The sequence below is a fragment of the Lemur catta genome, chromosome 2 (assembly GCF_020740605.2).
Source record: "Lemur catta isolate mLemCat1 chromosome 2, mLemCat1.pri, whole genome shotgun sequence".
NCBI classification, from domain to species: domain Eukaryota; kingdom Metazoa; phylum Chordata; class Mammalia; order Primates; family Lemuridae; genus Lemur; species Lemur catta.
In genome coordinates, this window is record NC_059129.1 from 45158468 (window position 1) to 45181559 (window position 23092).

General features: G+C 50.8%; 2 protein-coding genes across 6 annotated transcripts; both read left to right on the top strand.

Annotated features, from left to right (window-relative positions):
* Positions 1-800: 800 nt before the first annotated feature.
* LOC123632851 (E3 ubiquitin-protein ligase makorin-1-like) lies at positions 801-10852 on the top strand. Its single transcript, XM_045543569.1, has 8 exons — positions 801-871; positions 6954-7058; positions 7218-7462; positions 8022-8116; positions 8268-8440; positions 8557-8667; positions 10068-10212; positions 10455-10852. Exons 1-8 carry the CDS (start codon positions 801-803, stop codon positions 10590-10592), a joined length of 1083 nt encoding a protein of 360 aa, XP_045399525.1. The 3' UTR covers positions 10593-10852.
* Positions 10853-12722: 1870 nt separating this feature from the next.
* On the top strand, positions 12723-22757 carry FANCE (FA complementation group E). 5 transcript variants are annotated; one of them, XM_045543575.1, is made up of 10 exons: positions 12723-13149; positions 15687-16299; positions 16892-16936; positions 17252-17320; positions 17636-17779; positions 18201-18324; positions 18539-18617; positions 20247-20313; positions 21385-21510; positions 22194-22757. In XM_045543575.1, the coding sequence occupies exons 1-10, from the start codon at positions 12902-12904 to the stop codon at positions 22293-22295; spliced, it is 1617 nt and encodes a 538-aa protein (XP_045399531.1). In that variant the 5' UTR covers positions 12723-12901; the 3' UTR covers positions 22296-22757. The 5 variants fall into 5 exon arrangements, with proteins under 5 accessions (XP_045399531.1, XP_045399526.1, XP_045399527.1 ...); XM_045543570.1 differs by lacking the exon at positions 12723-13149 and adding an exon at positions 13610-13691 and having other exon boundaries at positions 17633-17779; XM_045543571.1 differs by lacking the exon at positions 12723-13149 and adding an exon at positions 13610-13691.
* The last annotated feature ends 335 nt before the right edge of the window (positions 22758-23092 follow it).

The window sequence follows — 23092 nt, forward strand, 5'->3', positions numbered from 1 at the left end:
GGGACGTGTCCTGAGCCTCCTTGACCTGTCCAGCATGGCCAGTTTGGATTAGCCCCCCGTGCCCAGCTCGCAGCATCCCCAGCCTGCCCTCTGGTGTCCCCACGCAACCTCGGTGCCACATGCGGGGTTCATGCAGCTCTGGGGTTGCAGGAGGCTTCTGTGTGGCTTCCCCAGTTAAAGATACCCTCAAGCTGGGCACGGTGGCCACTGCCTGTCGTCCCAGCTACTCAGGAAGCTGAGGCAGGTGGATCGCTTGAGCCCAGGAGTTTGAAACCAGGCTGGGCAACACAAGACCGCATCTCTTAAAAATAAATAAATAAAATTCTAAGATCACTATTGTAGAATAAAAAATAAAATAAAATAAAATAAATCCCTTCAGACAACATAAGTTACTTCTCCAACCCCAGGACTCCAGCATCCCAGGTCCTTAGTCCTGGGTCCCAGGCGCTCGTGGCCCCCTCCCAAGTCACCCTGCCTTCCCAGACCCTTAAAGTCTTATCCATCCCCCACTTCCCTCCAATAATCACCCAAGCATCCTTGAAGGCCTTCACACCCCACACTCATCCCTGGAGCCTGGACCGGACACCTCGAGCCCTCAGCCCCCAGCGGTCTGGTCCCCACCCTCCTCCCTCACGCCCCAGGGAGGGGCAACGGGAAGGGACGGGCCTGGGGCCTGCCTCCATTGGCCCCGCCCCTTTATCCCCGCCCCTGGCCCCGCCTCCCTTGGCCCCGCCCCGGAGCGTGGCATAAAGGAGCACCGGGGCAGCAGGGTTTGGTTCCCACTAGGGGTCGCAGCCGGGATGGACTCTGCCGGGCTGGATGGCAGCGGCCACAGCTGGGAGAGCAGCCCCCACTCCCAGCGGCCATGCAGGTAGGGGCCTGGGTCTCAGGGGAACACAGGGAAGGTTGGGGTTTGGCCTGGCCACTGTAAGACCAGACTCTATGAATTTGGGGTGCATCTGGGGAGGAGGGGCTTCTTTGCCCCCTGCCCCAAAGTTGGAAAGGCCTAGAGATCATCTCCCACCCCCTCATAGTCTAGAGCGAGAGACGTAGACCAGAGAGAGGAAAAGACAGACCACGGCTGCCCAGCTGGCTCAGGGCCGGCTCAGGGGCTGGCCACCTCGGGCAGGGATTCTCCACTTGCCTTCTTTTTCTTCCACCCAATAAAGGTTTCTCTTGCCCAGAAACACCAAGCAGCTCTGTGCAGGTGGGATCTGGTCTCCCGGTCACCTTTGTAGCCCTAGCACTTAGCACAGTGTTGGGTGGAAACACTTCAGGTTGAGAGTTCCACCGTTGGAGTCATCCCTCTGGGCACGCCGGCCTGTGCCAGGGCATGCGAGCTCACGGGGCGCTCCGTCAGACGGTCACGCTTAGCAAAGATCCATTTTGCCAACAGCTGAAAGAGATTAGTTCTCCAGAGTGAACTGAAGCCTGGGTGAAGGCGGGATAATTGTGGAGCTTGGGGTCCCAGTGTGAAGTGGCTTTCCCGAGCTGGGAAGAAAGGCAGCCAGGTAGAAAGGGGGAGGCAAGAAAAGAAGAGGATGTTTACTAAAGATTTTCAACTGTTGCTTCCTGAGCTGGGGCAGGAAGGTAGCAGCCCAGACCAAGCTTGGGCTGTCGAGTACAACTCGTAAAAACTCTGCTTGAGGGCTCCTTCGGCAGGAACCACCTTGCCTGTCCCCAGCCACACCCTTCTCGGCCCCCCTACCCCCCACGGTCCAGTCCTGACTCCCAGGCTCACTGCTCTGGGTCCACTGCCGCAGCCCCCAAACCCCTTTGGCTGCCCCCCAGCCCTGCATTGCCTGTCACCTCTGGCTGCTTTGTCCCCACCAAAGTTCTTTGGCCTCAGAACTTGGCCTGAGAAATTCCCCAAATCTAGCAGCCCTTACCCCTGACAAGTCAATCTTGGTTAACTAGAGAGTTACTGGGCTGAGTGAGGACACCTGGGTAATAGTCTTAGCTCCAGTTTCATTAGCTGTCTGAGCCTCAGGTTTTGAAAACAGGAAAAATGACTCCCAGATTTTAAGACTTGTTTTAAGCATCAAATTAGACCATTAATTAGACCTTTCCCCAAAAGCAAAATGTGTTCTTACTGGTATGTTAAGAGCTGTGTGGGTAGAGGGCCAAAACAACAACAACAAAAAGGACTAGTTTAAGCAATGCTAGATTAAGTCAAATTAACCTTTGCAGGACTTATCAGAGCCTTTACTATGTTCACATATAAGGAACACTATACAACAATATGTCTCTAAGAAAATATAGAAGGAAGAGTTTCTCAGATTGATTTGATCACAAAGCCACTGTCCCCTTTTCTGTGGCTTATCCAATGGGCTGACAGTCCCTCTAGACACGCTGGGAGACCTCTGTCACCACACTTCTTGGGCTTGTGAAAGAGCTAGTATGGTGGCCTCTCTAGGCAGTCCTGGAGATCAGCCTCATTGGTGGCCTTTAGGGAAAGGCGAAGCTTTCCCAGGACATCCCCCCCTTGAGGGACTGGGGACACGAAGTCTTCATGCCCCTTGCTCTGAGAGTTACTGACTCTTCCTCTCAGGGCTCACCCACCCCTTCCAAGGTGACTGCCTTACCTCCACCCTGCCCCCCGCACCCCCACTAGCCCTAAGCCCTCCCTAACTTTGGCTGTCACCGATCTAGTCCCTACACCCTGCCTCCTCCCCACCCACTCACCAGGCCAGGTATCTTCCCCCATTTTCACTTGTAAACCTCCTAAAAGAAATTTGGAAAGCCTTGTGTAGCCTCCAGACTCCAAGTTATCTAATGCTCTTCACCATAAACACAAATTGTTGCAAAGGTTATAATTTCTAATATATTATAAATATTCCAATTTTAGTATGCAATCAAATGATTACCTTTTTTTAATTCCAAGAGAAATTTTTAAAAGATGTTTTTAAAGAGAAGTTATATTACTAAATCAAATGCTTTTCACATCTCTGAATCTTTTTCAAGGCTGGCATTTCAGCCAAGACTTTGAAGGATGTGTACAAAACCCCCAGCCCACAAGAAATTGCCCTCAATCTTCCTGTGGGGGCTTCTCTCTCTTTTTTTTTTTTCCTTTTATTTTCATTTATTTATTTATTTTTTAATATGAACGGGGGAGTGAGGAGGGAGGGTTCAGTTTCCTTTTTTTTTTTTTTTTGGAGATAAAGTCTCATTTTGTCTTCCTGGGTAGAGTGCAGTGGCTTCATCATAGCTCACGGCAACCTCAAACTCCTGGGCTCAAGCGATCCTCCTGCCTCAGCCTCCCGAGTAGTGGGGACTACAGGTATGCGCCACCATGCCCAGCTAATTTTTCTATTTTTAATAGAAAGAGGTGTCTCACTCTTGCTCAGGCTGCTCTTGAACTCCTTCCTGGCTCAAGCAATCCTCCTGCCTCGGCCTCCCAGAGGGCTAGGATTACAAGCAGGAGCCACTGTGCCCGACCGGAGGAACTTCTCAATTCTCCCAAGCCATGCAGTGAGACAGTTACAAGGCTGGTGGTAGCTGTGTGGTACCACCTAGGTGGCGCAGGCCGTAGCTCCGTGTAGAATATCTATCCCAGGTATCCCAGGCTGCCTGCTTTGTGTCCCATTAGCGAGCTTGCTGTGCGGGCAGCTTGACCAGAAATGGCGGGAAAACAGTGGATTGAATAAGGACATCACCTTTTAAAGGTATCCAATGACATCTAAAAACCATAGAGATTTAACATATAATGTCATCCATTTAAAAAAATGAACAGATAGTTATAGTTGTACATAATTCCCTTTTCTCCTTGAATGACTATTCTACTTCCCCACAGAGTTTTAACCTAATATAAATATTCTTATAAGTCTTTTACTGGTCACGATATATGTTCCTGCAACAAAAATATTTGTGAACCAGGAATATAACTTTTGTTTAGATTTAGTTAGTAGTAGTACTCAGTTGATCGAAACAATTTAAATATATTACATGCTTTAGCAGTTAATTATTTTTATTTTATTTTTATTTTTTGAGACAGTCTCGCTCTGTTGCCCAGGCTAGAGTGCTGTGGTGTCAGCCTAGCTCACAGCAACCTCAAACTCTTGGGCTCAAGCGATCCTCCTGCCTCAGCCTCCTGAGTAGCTGGGACTACAGGCATGCACCACCATGGCCAGCTAATTTTTTCTATATATTTTTAGCTGTCCAGATCATTTCTTTCTATTTTTAGTAGAGACGGGGTCTCACTCTTGCTCAGGCTGGTCTCGAACTCCTGACCACGAGCGATCCTCCCGCCTCAGCCTCCCAGAGTGCTAGGATTACAGGCGTGAGCCACCGCCCCCAGCCAGTAGTTAATTATTAAATAATACATTTTTCTTTAGAAAGATTTCTCATGAGATAGATGGGATGGTTGCTTTCTTTCCCTTTTTTCCCAAAAAGCTCATGTATTTACGGGTAGATATTATTTATTGCTTGAATGAGATAGGGATCAACATCAATTCAATTTCCTTTTTTTTTTTTTTTTCTTCGAGAGAGACAGGGTCTCGCTCTGTTGCCCAGGCTGGAGTGCAGTGGTGTGATCAGAGCTCACTGCAACCTTTAATTCCCAGTCTCAAACAATCCTCCTGCCTCAGCTTCCTAAGTAGCTGGGACCATAGGCATGCACCACTATGCCTCACTAATTTTTTTATTATTTTTTGCAGAGACAGGGTCTTGTTATGTTGCCCAGACTGGTCAGTTTTTATTTTTAATCTTTATACATGGAAGCACTTGGAAATCTTGTTCACATAAAGAAATGATGGGAATGAATGATGTCTTGTTGTAGTAAGGGCACTCAATTCTTTGAATTTCCTCTGATCAATGCCAAAAACATATAATTATCCTGACTTACTGTTTAATGACCTTACACTGACACCTCTGGTTCTCAACAGCTCTTGTAAAAATAGCAATTATGATGATAATGATGATTATATTATTCTGTAACATAATTGTAATAATGATTATTATTGCTAGTACCTCCTCAAAGCCTTCCCTGACCACCTGTCTAAAGTAGGCCCCCACCCAGCCTGAGCAAGAGTGAGACCCTGTCTCTACTAAAAATAGAAAAAGTAGCCAGGCATGGTGGCGCATCCCTGTAGTCCCAGCTACTCACGGGGCTGAGCAGGAGGATGGCTTGAGCCCAGGAGTGTGAAGTTGCTGTGAGCGAGGCTGACGCCACTGTACTCTACTCAGGGCAACGGAGTGAGACTCTGTCTCAAAAATAAATATATAAATAAATAAATAATAAAGTGGGCCCCCACCCTGCCAGCCACTCTCTCACTGTTGCCTATTTCTGCCAGCGCCCCTGTCACGATCTGCACGTGGCTCGGTTACTCGTGCCCTTGCTGCAGGGCCTGGACTAGGGCAAGGCAAGTGAGGTGAGTCATGTACGGTTGGATCCTGCCTTTCTTTAAAAGTTTGATATTTTGTGCATCACAGATTTTTTTGCATTAATTTTGATCTTTTAAAACATTGCCCTAAAATATTACTTCTGTTTACTTAGGGATTTTTTGCATCCCCTGAAATTTTGTGTCCAAAGTGAGAACCTCCCTCACCTGCCCCTAGTCCTGGTTTCGTGGTTCTTGCTTCTAACCTGGGAAAAAACTCCACAGGCCGGGTCCGAGTCAGCAAGCAGGGGCTCCACACACTGTTACAAACAAAGGACATGTGACTGACCAGCTGGCACCTTCACCAGCAAGACTAGGTACCTGTCGCCCATCTCCTTTCCTCTGCCTACTTCTTGACCAGCGCCTTGCCCTTGGGCACACTCTGGGGAAGAGGTCTGAGCAGCCCCTCGGCTCGGGCTGGACCAACCAGTCTGTTCTCATGGGACTAGAGTCCGGCTCCTGTCCCTGCCCTGTCCTTGTGGGCTCATTACCCCTCCAAGGCAGGGCATGACAAGAGCAGAGTTCCTCTCTACCTTGTACCTGTCCCAGACCCGGCGCCCAGGCCTGGACACTTAGACTCTCCCTGAACGTTTGCCAAACTCCTCCTCCTCCCACCTCCCCCACTTCCCACCCTGACCCGACAAGGCCCCTGCACGATCATGGTGATGGTGACAGAAGCGATGATAACAGCTGACGTGTATTATGCATTTGCTAGGTGCCAGCTACTTACACACGTTGTCTCCTTTCAGTTTTATACCACTCCATGAAGTAGGTACTATTATTATCCCCATTTTACAAATGAGAAAACTAAGGTGTGGAAAGGTTAAACAACTTGTCTAAGCTCTCATAACCAAGAAGTAGTGGCAGATCTGGCCATATAATTTGTGGGACCTGGCGCAAAATGAAAATGAGGGACCCCTTGTTTAAAACTTATTTTTTTTAATTTTATTAGAGACAGGGCCTCGCTCTGTCACCCAAACTGGGGTACAGTGGTGCAATCACAGCTCACTGAAACCTCAAATTCTGGGGCTCAAGCAGTCCTCCTGCCTCAACCTCCCAAAGTGCTGGGAAAACCAGTGTGAGCTATTATGCCCAGCCAAAAATTATTGATAATTTCAAGACAGCAATAGCAGAGCATTAATGCAAGCATGGGGCCCTGCGTCACTGTACAGCTTCATGCCCACGAAGCCAGCCCTGATAGTAGAATTTGAACCCAGAATTCTGACTCCAGAAACCACAGACTCTGTGCTTGGAGGGAGTAATAGTAACCGCTGTGGTTTACTGAGTGCCTGCTGTATGCATTGTGCAAAATCGTAAAGACCCTTGTAACAACCGTTTGAGGGGTAGGCATTGATTGCTACCCTATTTTTTAAGAGTGAGGAAGCCAAGCTTTCGAGAAGGTGAGTTACTCACCTAAGGCTCCCCAGCAGGGGCGGGATGTGCACACAGGACCAATTCCAGAGGCTGTGTTCTCCCTGTATCACACAGCCCCTCTCTGTAAGGATCACAAAGGCAAGAACCAAAACGGGGCTGGGCATGACTCAGACACTCTCTTAGGAATGTTGCTGTCTTCAGGGCCTGTCATTGGGAGCCGAGCTGCCACTTTGCTCACAACAGAAAGATGTCCCAGGTCTGCAGATACTTCCAGCAAGGCTTTTGCTTCCGTGGAGATCGGTGCGGGTAAGCGCTTCCCAGCTGGGGGGCGGGGAACGCTGGAGAAACCATCCCTTCGTGGACCCTGTATCTTCCCAGAGCCCCTTCTCCCCACTCAGCTCCAAGTGCTCGGCTCTGAGCCCTGGAGAGCCACCCTGTCTCCTCACTCTCTCCTTTCCCCCACAGCTATCAGCACCCGAAGCCCCCCAGCCCCCTGGAGTGGGGCCGCCGGCATTCTGAGTCACTCGTCACCCTGTCCGGGCCCCGCCCAGGACTGACCCGCAGGGGATCCGAGCCCACCTGCCTGCCCTCTGCAGCTGTGAGCTGGGCCTGGGCCAGGGCCGGCTGGGGCCCGGAGCCTGCCCTGGAGGGGCCAGCCAGCAAGGCTGAGCAGGCTGGTGGCAGTTCCTGGAAGTCCCTGTCTTTATCATGTGAGTCATCAGGGGCACTGCAGGTGGGCACAAGCAGGATCTGAGACCAGGGTGCCTGCTCTGTCCAAACAGCTTTATGATTACTCCAATTCCTCTGCCGCCTCAGGATTCCCAGCTGAAGGGACCTTTTCCTCTGACTCTGTTGCTTTGTGTGTTCTAAAAGCAGAACACCATGTTGCCTGTGGAGTCGAAGCACCTAGTTTCAAATGCTGGCTCCACCACTTCATAGCTGTGTGATCTTGGACAAGTCACTTAACCTCTCTGAGCCTCAGTTTCCTCATCTACGAAAGGGCACTGATAATAGTACTTACTTCACAAGGTCCCTTCGGGGTGGGATATGCTTAGCACAGTACTGGGCATGGAGTAAATACTAAATAAAGGTTAGTGGTTATTTTTTTAAGTTATTGCTCTAAATCAGTGTTATTCAAATCATATATGTAACTTTTTATAACAGCTTTATTGAGATATAATTCACAAACCAAAACATTTTCCAATTTAAAGTGTACATGTCAATGTGTTATAATATATTCACAGAGTTGTGCAAACGTTTTCCCCACAGCTGCTAAGGGGGATCACAGCCACTCCCAGGAGTGTCAGCCAGAGTCAGACCTTGTCCAGGAGCTCGTGGCCCCGCTTCAGAGCCTGGACCTGCAGGTGCAGTAGGTTGTGGGGAGGTGGCAGAGAATGGCTTGCTGGGCCTCTGAGACACCCAGACCTGCTGGAGGAGGAGCGGGTGGGGAGGACTCCATAGCTCCCAGGGCTGTATTTGGGGGCATGGGGTTGTCTGACCTGCCTGTGGCTGCAGGGGAAGCAGGACAGTCAGGATGTGGTATGCGGCATCTGCATGGACAAAGTGTGGGACAAGCCAGAGGCCGAGCGGGTGTTCGGCATCCTGCCCAACTGCACCCACGCCCACTGCCTGGGCTGTCTGCGCACCTGGCGGAAGAACCGGCAGGACTTCCCGCTGGATGTCGTCAAGTCAGTGTTGCAGAGGGCCAGTGGGGAGGAGGGAAGTGCCCCAGGGAGGTGTGAGTGAGGGGCTGGCCTGTAGGCCTGCGACTGGTCTCCTACTTTCCCCCCACCCCACTGCACAGGGCCTGTCCCCAGTGCCGTGTCCATTCCAGCTACATCATCCCCCACAAGTTCTGGGTGAGCAAGGGGGCTGAGAAGGAGAAGCTCATCAGGAACTTCAAGGCTCGGACCAGGTGAGGCTGGGAGGAGGACCGTGACTCAGGGATGGGGAGAAAGGGAAGGTAGCCCCTGATCCATCTTGGCTCAGCCACGGTTCCCAGCCCCCCGGGATCCCCAAAACCTGGAAGTTCAGAGTGATAAAGATGGCAGGCAAGGGTACAAGCCGTTGTCACTATTTCAGAGAGCCGGGTTAATGGTGAGTGGGCCGGGCGTGGTGGCTCACGCCTGTAATCCCAGCACTCTGGGAGGCCGAAGCGGGAGGATCGCTTGAGGCCAGGAGTTTGGGACCAGCCTGAGCAAGAGGGAGACCCTGTCTCTTCAAAAAAATAGAAAAAAACTTAGCCAGGTGGGGTGACACGTGTCTGTAGTGCCAGCTACTCGGGAGGCTGAGGCAGGAGGATCTGTTGAGCCCAGGAGTTTGAGGTTGCAGTGAGCAGTGACAGAGAGAGATCTTGTCTCAAAAAAAAAAACAAAACTAAAATGGTGAGTGGTGGTTGAGACAGCAGAAGGAACAGCAGGGCCAGTGTTCTCTTCTAACCTGGCTCAGGATCAACACAGGGTGACTCTGGTTCTCTCAGCACCACGAGAAGCCCTGATTGGTTTCTACTTCCTATTCATTTTAAGGCAAGAAAGTACATTGATATGAATATGTGCTGTGTGCTTAGGGGACTGAAAGGCCACCCGTGGAGATTAGGAAAAGCTGGGTAGATTTTAATCTCTTGGGGAGGGGAAGCATTTATCCAAAATCTGGAATTCACTACAATTCCAGGTTCCTCTCACACTGGATGTGTGCAAAGTGTATGTGGGTACAGGGAGGGACAAAGAGGACAGTCCTGTCTCTGCCCGGGAGACAGGCAGCCTTGTTCTGCAGAGAGACATTTCCAGGGCCACTGGTGGCCCAAATGGAGACTTCCTGAGAATTAGAGTCACCCCTTAAGATACTCTACTGCCATCTGCTGGAAGATAGTTAGAATAAATGTAAAATCTACAAGACGATGTGGTGCCTGCTTAGATGTGGGGCTTTTGTGCTGTGGAGCAGCGGTCGCCAGCCTTTTTGGCACCAGGGACTGGTTTCATGGAATACAATTTTTCCATGGACTGGGGTCAGGGGACTGGGGTGGGGAGGCGGAGCTCAGGCGGGGATGGCAGCGATGGGGAGCGGCTATAAATACAGATGAAGCTTCAAAGCTTCCCTCACTGGCCTGCTGCTCACCCCCTGCTGTGCAGCCCAGTTCCTAAGTTTCATGGAAGACAATGTTTCCACAGACCGGGCTGGGGGGAAGGGCCCAGCCTGGGTGTTGGGGACCGAAGCTGGGTAACCTGCCCAAATTTATATGTCAGCAGTGAGCGCCCCTTGTTCCTGGGGCAACAGGGCTTGAAAGTAATGTTCTTCTCTCTTTCTGCCCTCTCACAGCCAGATCCGATGCCGGTTCTTTATTCGGGGGAATGGCCGCTGCCCCTTCAAATCCGACTGCATCTACCTGCACCAGCTCCCAGCTAAGGCCCTGACCTCTGGTCCTCCCTTGCCCAAGAGTGTGCAACTGGCCTCTGGGAGTGAGGTGGTAACAGCAGAGATATGGGGCAAGGGAGGCTGCTGGTCATGGCTTATAATAAATGTCTATGATGGATGTGAAACCTGTGTGTGATGTCTGTGATGTTAATGGTGCCTACTTAGAGGTGGCACCTTTGTGCTGTGTACAACCTGCCCAATCTTACGTGTGAGCCTTGAGTTCCCCTGTTCCTGGGGCAAGTGAGGTTGAAGCTGATGGGTTTTCATTGATTTTTCTCTCTCTACTCCCAGGCGCTGGGCCCAGCATCATTCCTAGGAGGCACCGAGCCTGAGGATGATGTGTTCTTCACAGACTGTGCCCCGGCCATGGCCTTCTGGGGTTCAGAACTGCTGCTGGATCCCAACAGTTCTTACTGTGGCCTTCTGTAACCAGGATCAACTTGAGGGAGATGGGGGTGAGGGGAGCGGGTTGCTAGGTGGTAAGTCTTTCCCTTCTTGGGCTTGGTGGGGGCATAAGTAGCAAGCCCTCTACCCCCATGAACTGCATCAGAGACACAGCTGGGGACATGGGGAGTGGCGGAGGGCTCCTGGAATGAGGAAGCGTTTGCACTGTCTTGCCAGGGCCTTGGTTTTTGACTTTGCTGTTTTGTAGGATTCTGAAAGAAAACCAATAAAATGCACCTAAGCTATCACTGCTGGTGTCTGAAGAGGGTTTGCTCATAGTCCAGCCCCCATTGCCAAGGGCAATAAGGCTGCTTCTGCATTCAATCTGTTGTGGTATCACCTACCATTTAGCTTCTGGAAAACTTGGCAGGAGGCTTACAAGAGAATAAGAGTGGAAAGGGCAAATAACGGTTTAGCACTATGAAAATAGTAATGACCTCACAAATCCTACGAAAGTGTCTCGGGGGTCCACCAGGGTCCTTGAACCAAGTGCAGAACTCTTTCTCCCCGCTCCCTTCCAGAGGGCTGGCAGGGCAGAACTTGGCCCGCAGGAGCAATAGCCCTGAGGAGAAAGCTGTAGTTGGGGATGGGCAGAGAGTTGCAGGCTGTTTAGCATTCTTGGCCCCACCCATTACTTGGCAGGGCCTTCCAACAGCTGGTCATTTGAAGACTAAAAACATCCCCTGTGAAGGTAAAGCTACTTACCTGAAATAGAAGGGGCCTGGAACAAACTTCTTTCCTGCTATTTTGGCTTTTGCAAAGCAGGCATTATTTAAGAAATATTCCTAGTCTTTCCCAACAGCTCCCTTGAAATCATTTTGGAAAAACAAAAATTTTGGCTCAAATGGAAATCAGATCAAGCTCAAAATATTCTCGTGGCTTTCCATACTTTTCAGAGTGGAAACCAAAATCCTCTCTGTGATCTCAGGCCTCCCAAGGCCTGACCCAGTTACCTCTCTCATCTCATGTCGTATTACCCTCCAGCAAAGTGCCCTTTGCTCCAGCCTCACTTCTGCCCCAGGGTCTTTGCACTTGCTGGTCCCTCTGCCTGAAATGGGCTCCCCACAGACTTCTGCATGGCTTGCCCACCTCACTTCTTCAGGTTCATCTTGCCTGACCACCTTATTTAAAATGACCTCACCCTATCTCCCTTCAGTGCTATATTCTTCTTGAAAGCACTTATTACAAACATTCTAGTGTTTACTTATTTAGCTTTCTGCCTCTCCCCACTTGCGACAATGTCCAGGATCTTTATTTTGTACCCGGTATCCCCAGTCCCTAGATGCTCAGTACTCATTTATTGGATGAACAGATGTGTGTGGGGGCAGAAGCTGGTAGGATGGGAAATACAAGCTGGCCCCAAAGCAAGGTTTAAGGGGCGCTGTGGAGCCCTTCTTTCTCCCCTCTGCAGTGATCCCTCCGTTGACTGGAAGCCGGCCTCCTCCGGCTGACTTCCTTAAACCGAAGCCTCAAACCCTGGGAGGCACAGCCATTCCCAGCCCCTTATACACAACCAGAGCACGGCTGCTTCTTGGTCTTTGGGAGCAAGTTCACAGTCTTTGGCCATATTGATGGCATTAGGTTTTACTGTGACCCCATTATCGGGGATATTTGTACATCACAATGTTTAGAGAGGACTGAAACCCTGATGATGGCAGTTTCTGGTCCGTGGAAGAGGCGAAGTGGAGTGGTAAATTATGGTCCAATCCCACTGCAAAGCTCATGATCTACAAGCAACATGGGCGTCAGCTAAAATCGAACATAGTTCGTGTCCTTAAGTACAACAGGACCGGATGTCCGTTCTGACCCACTGCTTCAGGGAGTGACGGAGGAGGGGAGAAGCTGAGGGTCAGCAGCGGAGGATCCGCCCCTTCATCAAACCCCGCCCCGCTCCGGTCGCTCTGCGCTAACCCCGCCCACAACGAATCCTTTCGTTTTGGCCCCGCCCCGTCGGCGGACACGCCCTCGGCCTTGGCCCCGCTCCCTACTCTCGGGCCGGAGTCGTTCCTGGCCCCGCCCCGCCCCTGCTGCCTGCCCTCGCGCCCCGCCTCTCGTTCGGGCCCCGCCCCCAGCCGCTGCTCGGGCCTCCTTTTGCGACCGCGCGCGACCTGCTGCGGCCCCAGGCTCCGGGGCTCCCGAGCCTCTCCAAGCTCTGGGGAGGGGTTGTGGCGGGCGCCGGAGCACCCCGAGGGCCCCGCCGCGTCGAGGACTGTGCTGAGGTCCTCCGCTCCCCCCAGCCTTCGAGTTGAGGCCCCCAAACCAGAGTGAGGGGCGGCGCGGCACCGTGCGCGGGCATGTCGACCCCGGACGCGGCCCCGCTGGGGGCTGAGGGCGCGGGGCCGGCGCCTGGGGCGCAGCTGGAGGCCCCCGCCCGCCTCCTGCTGCGGGCGCTGCAGGCAGGGCCCGACGGGGCGCGGCGCGGCCTCGGGGTGCTGCGGGCGCTGGGCAGCCGCGGCGGGGAGCCCTTCTGCTGGGGCCGCTTCCTCGAGGCTCTGTGCCGGGAGGAGCCGGTCGTGCAGGGGCCCGACGGCCGCCTAGAGCTGTAAGTCCTCCGCCCGCGGGCCCTCAGCGTCACGGAAGGCAGGGGCTGTCGCTGCCTACTCTCTGTCTTAGACGGGTCTTGTAATTCCCCACAGCGAGGGGGGCCCTGCAGCGCACCCTATGAGGAGGGGGGCACTCTTTTTTTTTTTTTTTTTGAGACAGACTCTCGCTTTGTTGCCTGGGCTAGAGTGAGTGCTGTGGCGTCAGCCTGGCTCACAGCAACCTCAAACTCCTGGGCTTAAGTGATCCTACTGCCTCAGCCTCCCCAGTAGCTGGGACTACAGGCATGCGCCACCATGCCCGGCTAATTTTTTCTATATATATTTTAGTTGTCCAGCTAATTTCTTTCTATTTTTAGTAGAGACGGGGTCTCGCTCTTGCTCAGGCTGGTCTCGAACTCCTGAGCTCAAACAATCCGCCCGCCTCGGCCTCCCAGAGTGCTAGGATTACAGACGTGAGCCACCGCACCCGGCCTCTGATCAATTTTTATCTCTAAAAAAACGGACGTGTATATAAAATGTACACGTATGATAAAATACTAAGGTAAATGAAAATAGATATTTAAAACATGTGATAAATGATGGCATAAACAGCTAATTGTGGTGGCTTTATACTATCAGCTCTCCAAAGCATTATGAGCACTTTAAGGCAAGATCACTTTCCATAAGGATGGTGACTGTGAATCCATATCTTAATGTGCTTGATAATTTCTAGCTTTTTGGATGACATTGACCTTTTTTTGGTACCTCTCTATGTGGCTGACAATTCCTCCTAGGTGCGGAAGTGCGGGCTCTATCATTTTCTTGTTTGGTTGCCCTTCTATTGTTGGTATTATCTTCAGTCTTTGGTTTCTTTGTGGGCATCCTTTTGAGCCATGTGTCCATTTTGTGATGATTTCTTTTGTTAAAAGATATACAATATCAAAGGAATGTAACTAGCAAAGTTAATTAAAATACACAGAAGATGGAAAAAAAAAACACAAGTGAATGAGACGCCGCGTTCAGCCCCTCCTGGTGTGGGCCTTCCACTCTTCGTGGATGCCCCTCCCCAACCTTTGGCTGACACTGGTGTGTGGAAGGCCAATCCATATGTTGAATATTCATAATGCTTAATTTCTTATGTTTTACATAAATAAGTAGAAATAGCAGTTCTAATATTTTCTTCCCACACTCCACTTTGAAGTTCTTTGAAGAGATGGGTCAGGAGGACTTCTGAACCCTCACATTGGAGGCTATAGAAATGTTTGTCCGGCTGCCTGGCTTATTCTGGATAGAGTAAGGGGAGGGCAGGGGGCTTACCTAGGGCCCCTGTGTAGAACTGTGTTTCAGTACAATTGATTGCCTTTATAATCCTAGGTATTTCACTTTATGTATTTAACACTCTTACTCTGACAAGGGGTCTGTGGCACTAAAAAAAGTTAAAACCCCTTGGGGTAGGGTCTTCCCTACCTCTACCCCCAAAATCCTCCCACCACAAATTAACCATCTTTTTAACTTTGGCTCTAGTTTTTCTCTCTCACATAGTATCTATATTCCAAAAAGAAATGGGTGTTTTTTTTGTCCCTTAGATCCCACGCGCCTCTGTGTGTTGACAAACAGCCCTGCAAACTCATGGATAAAGAGGGACAGAGGTGTGGGTGGTGGGCTAGCTGCAGCTATGACTTGCTTGCCAAACCATGCCTCAGGTCACACAGGACCTGGATTTGTGCCTCAGTGGAATTACAGGCAACTATATTGTATCATGGGCCTTTGGAGCACTGGAGAATAGTGTTAAATCAGAGGATGTTGGGCGCTTGCAGGAGGAAGTGCTCTTGTGCTCTTACCCCTGGGGCTCCAAAAGAAAAGACCCTCAGCCCACTCTGTCTGTTCCTTTGCCTTTGTAAATACTGTTTGGAATCTGTAAAGTGGTGTCATGAATGCTTATTACCTGATTCCTCTGTTTCAAGTCTCACCTCCTCTGTGAAGCCTTCTCTCTCCACAGCCACCCTTGCCGATCTCTGCATACTGACAGTTAATTCATTCTATGAATGCACCAAGTGCCTGCTCTGGGCTGGCACTGTGCCCAGTACTAGGACACAGAGGGAGGAAACACTACTACTGCCTTTCAGGAACTCGCAATTTGGTGAAAGGAACATGAGAGCTGGACAGATGAATACCAGGGATTGCTAAGGGTGGCCACAGACTAAGCATTGCACAGCATCCTGGAATATTATTTTTACCTAAAATTTTGGAAAGAACTTTTTAAAATGTAAAACAAGCATGGATCTATTATAGGGTAGGTTCCAACATGAATTTTTGAGCTAAAATAGGAGATTCCAAAGAGGTCAAAGAACAGGCCAGCCTGGCATATAATAAATGCTCACTGAATACTTGTTGAGTGACTCTCATGCTGTCTCCTCCATCCACAGTGACTTGAAGGTATCACCTGCCTGACCCAATATGTCCATGGCCATCTAGCCCTCAGCTCTGCCCAGTCTGCCCTGTACTCTCCTCCTTTCAGCCAGATGCTCTAACTGCTTTCTCTCCCTCTGCTACCCAGGAAGCCACTGTTGCTGAGATTGCCCCAGTTATGCCAGAGGAACCTGATGTCCCTGCTTATGGCTGTTTGGCCATCACTGCCTGAAAGTGGGCTTCTCTCTGTGCTGCAGATTGCCCAGCAGGACCTAGTCTCGGACCCTGATGCTTGGCTCCGTGCCCTGGGGGAATTGCTGCAAAGGGATCTGGGCGGTGGGGCTTCCCTTGAGGGAGCTTCCTTACTGTCCAAAAGGTGCCAGAGACAGCTCCAAGGCTTGTGTAGGCAGCTGGGCCGAGGGGGCAGGAGGTTGAAATTGCCCCAGGTTCCAGACCCTGAAGAAGAGGAAGAGGACAGGGACTTTCAGCAGTCTGGGAAACGCAGAAAGGAGCCCGAGGAAGAGCCTGCCAGTCCTGACGGGGAGAGAGCCCCCAAAAGATTCAGGTGTTCAGAAAGGGAAGAAGAAGCAGATGAGGAGAAGAGACCTGCACATGAGTCATTGGAATCCCTGGCAGGTGGAGAAGGTGCATCTCCCATTAAGAACCAGCCTGTCCTGGGAGCTGAGACCAGCAAGGCTAGTCCGAGTCTGGAGGATGCTAAGCGTCCAGCTGAGAGTTTGCGGTTGCCCAAAGCTTTCCAGGTACTGTGCTGGGGAGGCTGGGTTTAGAGTGATCCTTCAGGGGTGGTGGGTTTATCCATGGTGAAGGCTGGTTGGGACACTTTCCCAATAGGGATGACTCTGTAGTTCACGGAGGAAGGGGAGGAGGGCAGGGTTGAGGGAATGTAGCTTCCACTCCACAGACTCTTAAGGAGTGGTAGGGAAGGGAGTTAGTGGAGATAGGAAATACTTGTCCTAATTATCTATAACGTGGGGCTAAAGGGTGCCAGGCAAGAGTAGAGCTCTGGAGCCACCCCTGCCACCCCATCCTTTGGGCTGGGGGGAATCATGCCAGCGTCCAGCCTGCCCTCCCAGTCCAAGGACTGGGTCTACACCCATTTGGGTTGAATCCAGAGAAGACAATAGACAACTGGATTTCACATGGGTCTTGTCTAGTTTGGATTCTAGTCAGGCAGTTTTCAAGATAGACGCTTCATGTTCTTGGCTGTCTTCAGTCATCTTTGTCCACTAGCTCCCACTGACCTGGGGCCTTCTCAGGAGAGGGAGCTGAGACTGGGCTTGAGGCCGTGCTGCAGGGGTAGGGACTTGGTGGTGACGGTGCTCTCCTCCACAGGACCAGGTTCCCAGGCTGCAGCAGCTGCTGAAGACCTTTGGGGAGGTGACTGGCCCCACCCTGCTCACCCTAGCCCTGCTGCCACCTTCTGCCCAGACCTTGACCATGCCCAGGGAGGCCCCAGTGCAGTGAGGCACAGGCGGGTTGGGGGAGGCAGGGTTGGAGTAAAGGTCAGAGAACAGTCTCTGCAGGGGCTTTTCTCCACCCAAGTACAGACACGTCATCTAACCCCAGGCCACTTCCTCTCCCGTAGTAGCACCTTTCATGATCTCAGCCATTCCCTTTGCCAACTGAAGGGATAGCCTCAGTGACTTGTCACCAAGAGCTCTGCCAGCCCTGACATGGGATTTCTCTCCCCAGAGGCTGGAGGGGTTGGAGGATTCTCCCCCAGTTGAGCTACAGCTTCTGCACGAATGCAGTCCCAGCCAGGTGAGTCCAGATAGACTGCCTGGCCCTGAGGTTATATCTTCTCTCCCCTGCCTTTCCCTATGTATGTTTCCCTGCCTCATGTGGAAAATTTGGGAGGGTATTTTGTTGTTTTCTCTCTCTCAGAGCTATGGGTCACCCTGAGTGGTTTCTTTCAGACCTTAGTTCCTCCCCCAAGGGCAGCTCTCCCAGCCTTACCTGGCGCTGGAGTGTCTGTCCTGCTCCTGCTGCTGCTCAGTTGGCTTGAGATAGTCTAGCAGAGGCAGACTGAGTGTCCCCATGTCCTTCCTCTCCTCTTTGGCCCTCCCCTGTCAGCAGATGGACCTGCTGTGTGCCCAGTTGCAGCTCCCCCAGCTTTCGGACACAGGTCTCCTGCAGCTCTGCACCTGGCTGCTGGCCCTGTCACCAGATCTTAGCTTCAGCAATGCCACTGTGCTGACAAGGAGCCTCTTTCTTGGACGGGTAGGTGCATTGGCAGGCACTCAGAGTGCCAGTGACAACGAGGAAGAGTGTCTGAGCCTTCAGAAGGGTGGTGCTTGGGAGAGGGCATTCCCAGCTATGCAGGCATTGGTCTGTCTGGCAGCCTGGGGCAAGGAAAGGATCCTGCTTGACTGGCAGGGAATGGACCCCCAGGCTGTTAACCTACATGGCATCTGAGTCCTCCCTCTTGGGCCCTAGAACACGTCAAGGAGCTGATCAAGGGGCTTTCAGGAATGTGGGAGCTGGGGAAGGGAGCTATGTATCTTTTCCAGTGGGTGGGCCCATGTGAGTCCTAAATAAAATAACCTGGTTTTTTTCTTTTGTAATGTGTATCACCATCTGAAATAGATGTCTGATGTTGAAAGGAAGAACAAAATGAATTTTTCCTTCCCATTGGCTGTAGATCCTCTCCCTGACTTCCTCAGCCTCTCGTCTGCTTACGACTGCCCTGACCTCCTTCTGTGCCAAGTATACCCACCCTGTCTGCAGAGCCCTCCTTGGTCCTGTGCTCCAGGCCCCAGGCACAGGTAATTTCAGAACCAGCCCCGGGCCTGGTAGCTCTGCCCTGTCTGTTCCCAGCACCCTTCATCCCAGGGTGGCCCTGGCTGGAGTTGGGTATTTAGTGGGTAAAGATGCTTGTTGCTTCCTTGGTGGTCCAGGCTGGGCATTCAGTTCCCCCCTCGTCCCATCTTCTCCTGCCATTTCCCCCCAGACTTCTCCCCTCTGCTTTCGCCTACCTAGGTCCAGCTCAGACAGAGTTACTGTGTTGCCTTATGAAGGACGAGTCCCTGGAGCCAGGTGCACTGGTTCTAATGCTGGGGTGAGTGTGCAGGCCTCCGTGCTGTCCTCACTCCCACCTTCTTCCCCAGGCGAGGCCTGCTCCTGGCACTGTGGGATTGGAGCCAACTGGGCACCAGGCCCTGTGCCTTTCCACCTATGGGCCCTTGCAAGTTGCCATGCTGTGTACCTTCCTGAGCCCAGGGTTGCAGTCTTTCACAATTCTGCCTCTGCAGGGTGTGGGGCTGGCTCTGTACCAGGTGCCTTGGGAATACAAAGAAGAGGCTAGTGGTCCCTGCTCTTGAGTAGTTCACAGCATAGTTGGAACATGGCACAGTGGTTAAGAGCATTGACTCTGGAGTCAGACAGACATGGTTTCCTTTTTTTTTTTTTTTTTCTGAGACAGAGTCTCTCTCTGTTGCCCGGGTAGAGTGCTGTGGCTTCAGCCTAGCTCACAACAACCTCAAACTCCTGGGCTCAAGCCATCTTCCTGTCTCAGCCTCCCAAGAAGCTGGGACTACAGGTGTGCACCACAATGCCTGGCTAATTTTTTCTATTTTTAGTAGAGACGGGGGTCTCACTTTTGCTCAGGCTGGTCTCAAACTCCTGACCTCAAGCAATCCTCCCACCTCAGCCTCTCAGAGTGCTAAGATTACAGGCGTGAGCCACCGCGCCCAGCCTAGACATGGTTTCAAATCTCAGTGCTGCCTTTTATTTAAACGTGTGAACTCAAAAATGTTACTCTCTCTGAGACTTAGTTTCCTCATATAAAAAATGAGGACAATATTTACTTTATAGGATTTTTCTAGATATTATATGTGATAATGCATATAATGAGTTTAACACAATATTTGGCATCTAGTAAGTGCTCAAAAATTAGCAATAAGTTGGTGTTAAACTTGAGCATTAAAATTGGGGAGTCAGGATACAAACACGTGAAATAATGAGTAACACCCTATTGGACACAGACCTGAAATATAAAATGCTAAGTATAATATAAGAATAGAACAGCCCAAAACTAATATCAACCACCATTTATTGAGCACTTTCGCTATGCTTTAGATTCTCACTTAAACTTCATGCAATCCTGGGTGGTAGGTGCTGCTCCTGCCTTACAGATGGAAAAAGTGAGGTTAAGGGACTTGGCAAAGGTCACACAGCCAGCAAGTGATAAAGCCTGGGATCAAACGCAAGTCTATTCACCCAAGAAGCCACACTGTTTCCACTGTACATGCTGCCTTTCCAAACAAGGTGAGGACTGTGCAGTGGGACAGGAGGCGCAGCTGGAGTGCACATCGCGTGGGTTGGACTCTGCAGGAAGGCTCACCTTCTCTAGGAAGCCTCGTGTGTCATCTCACTCCACTGTCCTCTTCTCTGAGTCTCCTCCTTTTGTTCTCAGGATGCACTCTCTCTCTACTCCTAGTTATTTTTGGGGGAACCTTTTTACATCTCACTACCAAATCCTTTGTTGTCAGCTTCTGAGGATTTCAGGGTTGTGACCTTCCTGGCACTTGTATGGATTCTGTAGCATTGGCTACTGAGGCTGCTGCCAGCATCAGAGGGGCTCTGGCTATTCTCTGGTGGCCTTGGCGTGCTGCGAGGAGCTGGAGCAGAAGATGCCCAGGCTTGGGTGGGAGGCCAGGCTTTTCTTACTGGGGCCTCTGTTTTGCAGACAGATCTTGGAGCTGCCTTGGAAGGAGGAAACTTTCTTGGTGTTGCAGTCACTCCTGGAGCGTCAGGTGAGCAAGGTGCCTCGGGTGGGAGTGGACGAAGTGCTGCATTGCTGTGGAGGAGCATGGGGCTCCTGGGTTTCTGAGTCCTTCAGAGATGGAGGGTGCCTTGTGACAGTGGCATGTCAGGAACAGAGAGCCGACTGCATGGTCAGTCTAGCTCCACCTCTTAATAGCTGTAGGGCCTTGGGGTGGGAATCTTTTGATGCATGTGTAAATTTAATTTTCTTTTTGAATAGGTAATAGATACATGTATTCACAATTTTAAAAGCTGGAAAGGATACAGTAAAAAATATTCTGCTTACTTCTCTCCCCTAGCTATCCATATGCCCCTCCCCAGGGCTATAACCAATGTTACTAGTTTCGGGGGAGCCCTCCCAGAGGTGCCGTGTATATATATGTGGAAACATGTTTAAATGTACTCCCCACCTCCTTTTTATGTAGGTTACAACACACCAAGCTCAGTGTTCTCTTTACCTAGCTTTTTTTACTTAACAATATATTTTGGCAATTTTTTCATATCAGTATCTAAATTTCTGCCTCATTTGTTTACATTTTAGGTAATTGACTGAACTTTTTTATGCCTCAGTTTCCTCATCTACAAAAGGGGAGTTATAGCACTTATCACATGAGACTAGGGTGAGGTCCACATGAGATAAGTGGTATATAAAGTGCTCGGAATGGTGTTTATTAAATTCCTATTATGAAGAGCTAGGTTAGTGTGCTGGCAGTGTCCCTCAGCACCTTTCACTGCTTTTATCTTCAACCACTGAGCCCAGCTAGGGATGGTTGGCTTCCTCTTAGTGCTAATCTGAGCCTTTGCAACAGTAGCCACCATTTTCTGAGACCTGTGTATCAGGTTTTATGTACATTATCTCATTTAATGCTTTTCACAGTCTTCAGAGTTAGATATTATGAGCCCTATTTTACAGATATGGAAACTGAGGCTTAGCTTGGTTAAGCAACCTGCCTAGAGTTACCCAGCTAGAAAGCGGTGGAGTTGGGAATTGGATCCAGGGCTGGCAGAAGGAAGAGCCCAGGCCTTTCTTGTGATACTACTCCATTTCCCAATGTGTGCAGGTAGAGATGACCCCTGAGAAGTTCAATGTCTTAATGGAGAAGCTCTGTAAAGAGGGGCTGGCAGCTGCCACCTCCATGGCCTATGCCAAGCTGATGCTGACAGTGATGATCAAGTACCAGGCCAATGTGAGTGTTGATAGGGCCACGAGGGCTGGTCCTGTCACAGGGGTATAATGTACAGATATGTTTGCCAGAGGTAAGATCCTGAATATTAGCTAGAGAAAGCATGAGTTCAGGGCCAGGACTGGGACTGCTTAGGAGTTCGTTCACCTAGCTAACACCTCTTTGAGCCAGATGCTGTATGGGACATTGGGAAATTGGCAGTGACCATAATGCAGTCCCTGCCTTTGAGTTGACCCTGTCCCCTAACCCTGTGACATGTAGCAACAGGTCAGAAGAGAAAGCATGGCCCAAAAGGAAGGTGGCAGCCACATGGAGTATCTGAACATCAAGTTTCCTCATCTGTAAAAATGGGAGGGTTGTGAGGATTATGTGAAGTAATGTGTATGTGTATATATGAAGTAATGCCTATAAATGCCACATCCTAAACACCCAGTAGTTGCCAACTATTATTAATGTGGCCAGCTTAGTAAGTTGTGCAGCTAGTATTTGACTCCAGGTCCACCAGAATCCATGGTTCGTTAACCATAGTGAACTAATGAGATTAGATTGCTTAGGAGTCTCCTCCTCCTCCCCCATCCTCCTGTGTCCTGGCTTCCTGTCTCCTTCCTAAACAGAGCCCATGGGGTAGTGGGGAGATGGGAGGAATCTGCTGCTAGAGTACTGACAAGATTCTTTCTTCACCCCAGATCACTGAGGCGCAGAGGCTGGGCCTGGCTGTGGCCCTAGAGCCCAACACCACCTTCCTGAGGAAGTCCCTTCAGGCCACCTTGAGACATTTGGGCCCCTGACCACACAGCAAGGGACCACCCTCCTGGAGCTCCATCACCAGCTTCCTGAAGGACATTTCTGCCTTGGCCACCTTTCCCTGACCCCCTGCCTGGGGGTAAAGGCTGAGCCTGGCCATTCTAGGGACCAACTGCCTTCCTGTTCCAGGCTGCAGAGAGGCCATTTTGGCTTCCCAGCCAGCAGGGAAGCTTCTGGGCTAAATGAGCTAAATGAGCTATATTTTCAAGGGCCGCTGGCCCTGGGCTCACTCCTCGTCAATTCTAAGGCTGCAGGGACAGAAATTTTCTGATAGGCCTCGAGCATATCCAGAGTAGACATGATGCTCTAGGAGATCTGGTACCTATGTGCTCGGCACAGGTCCCTTGTGCTTAGGTGTATGTTATGGTCCTCTGTTTTTGTTTCTGACTTGAATAATAATTTATCAATTGTATTTAATAAAAAGCAGGAACTTCGGTAATGTCTTATTAGAGGCAGTGCCTGCCTTCCTTTCCTGACCCCCTCCACCCCCTGCTCAGTGACAAGGGGCATCTTTTTCTTGGTGAAGGGAAGGTTGTAGAGTGTTAGTTCTGAAGTTCGTTCATTCACCCTGTGGGCCAGATGATGTGTGATGCCAGCCACCCAGCCCTATCAGAGCTGCCTGTTCAGTGAGTGAGGCAGGCAGCGACCACTGGGCAGGCAGGCAGGTGGGAATGGGGGGCTTAAATGTGAGAGTGACTCAGTTCTGGAGTTGGGGAAGGGTTTTGGGCAGATGACATTTGAGGAGGGATCTGAAGGGCTCCTAGGGTTATGGTGGGCTGAG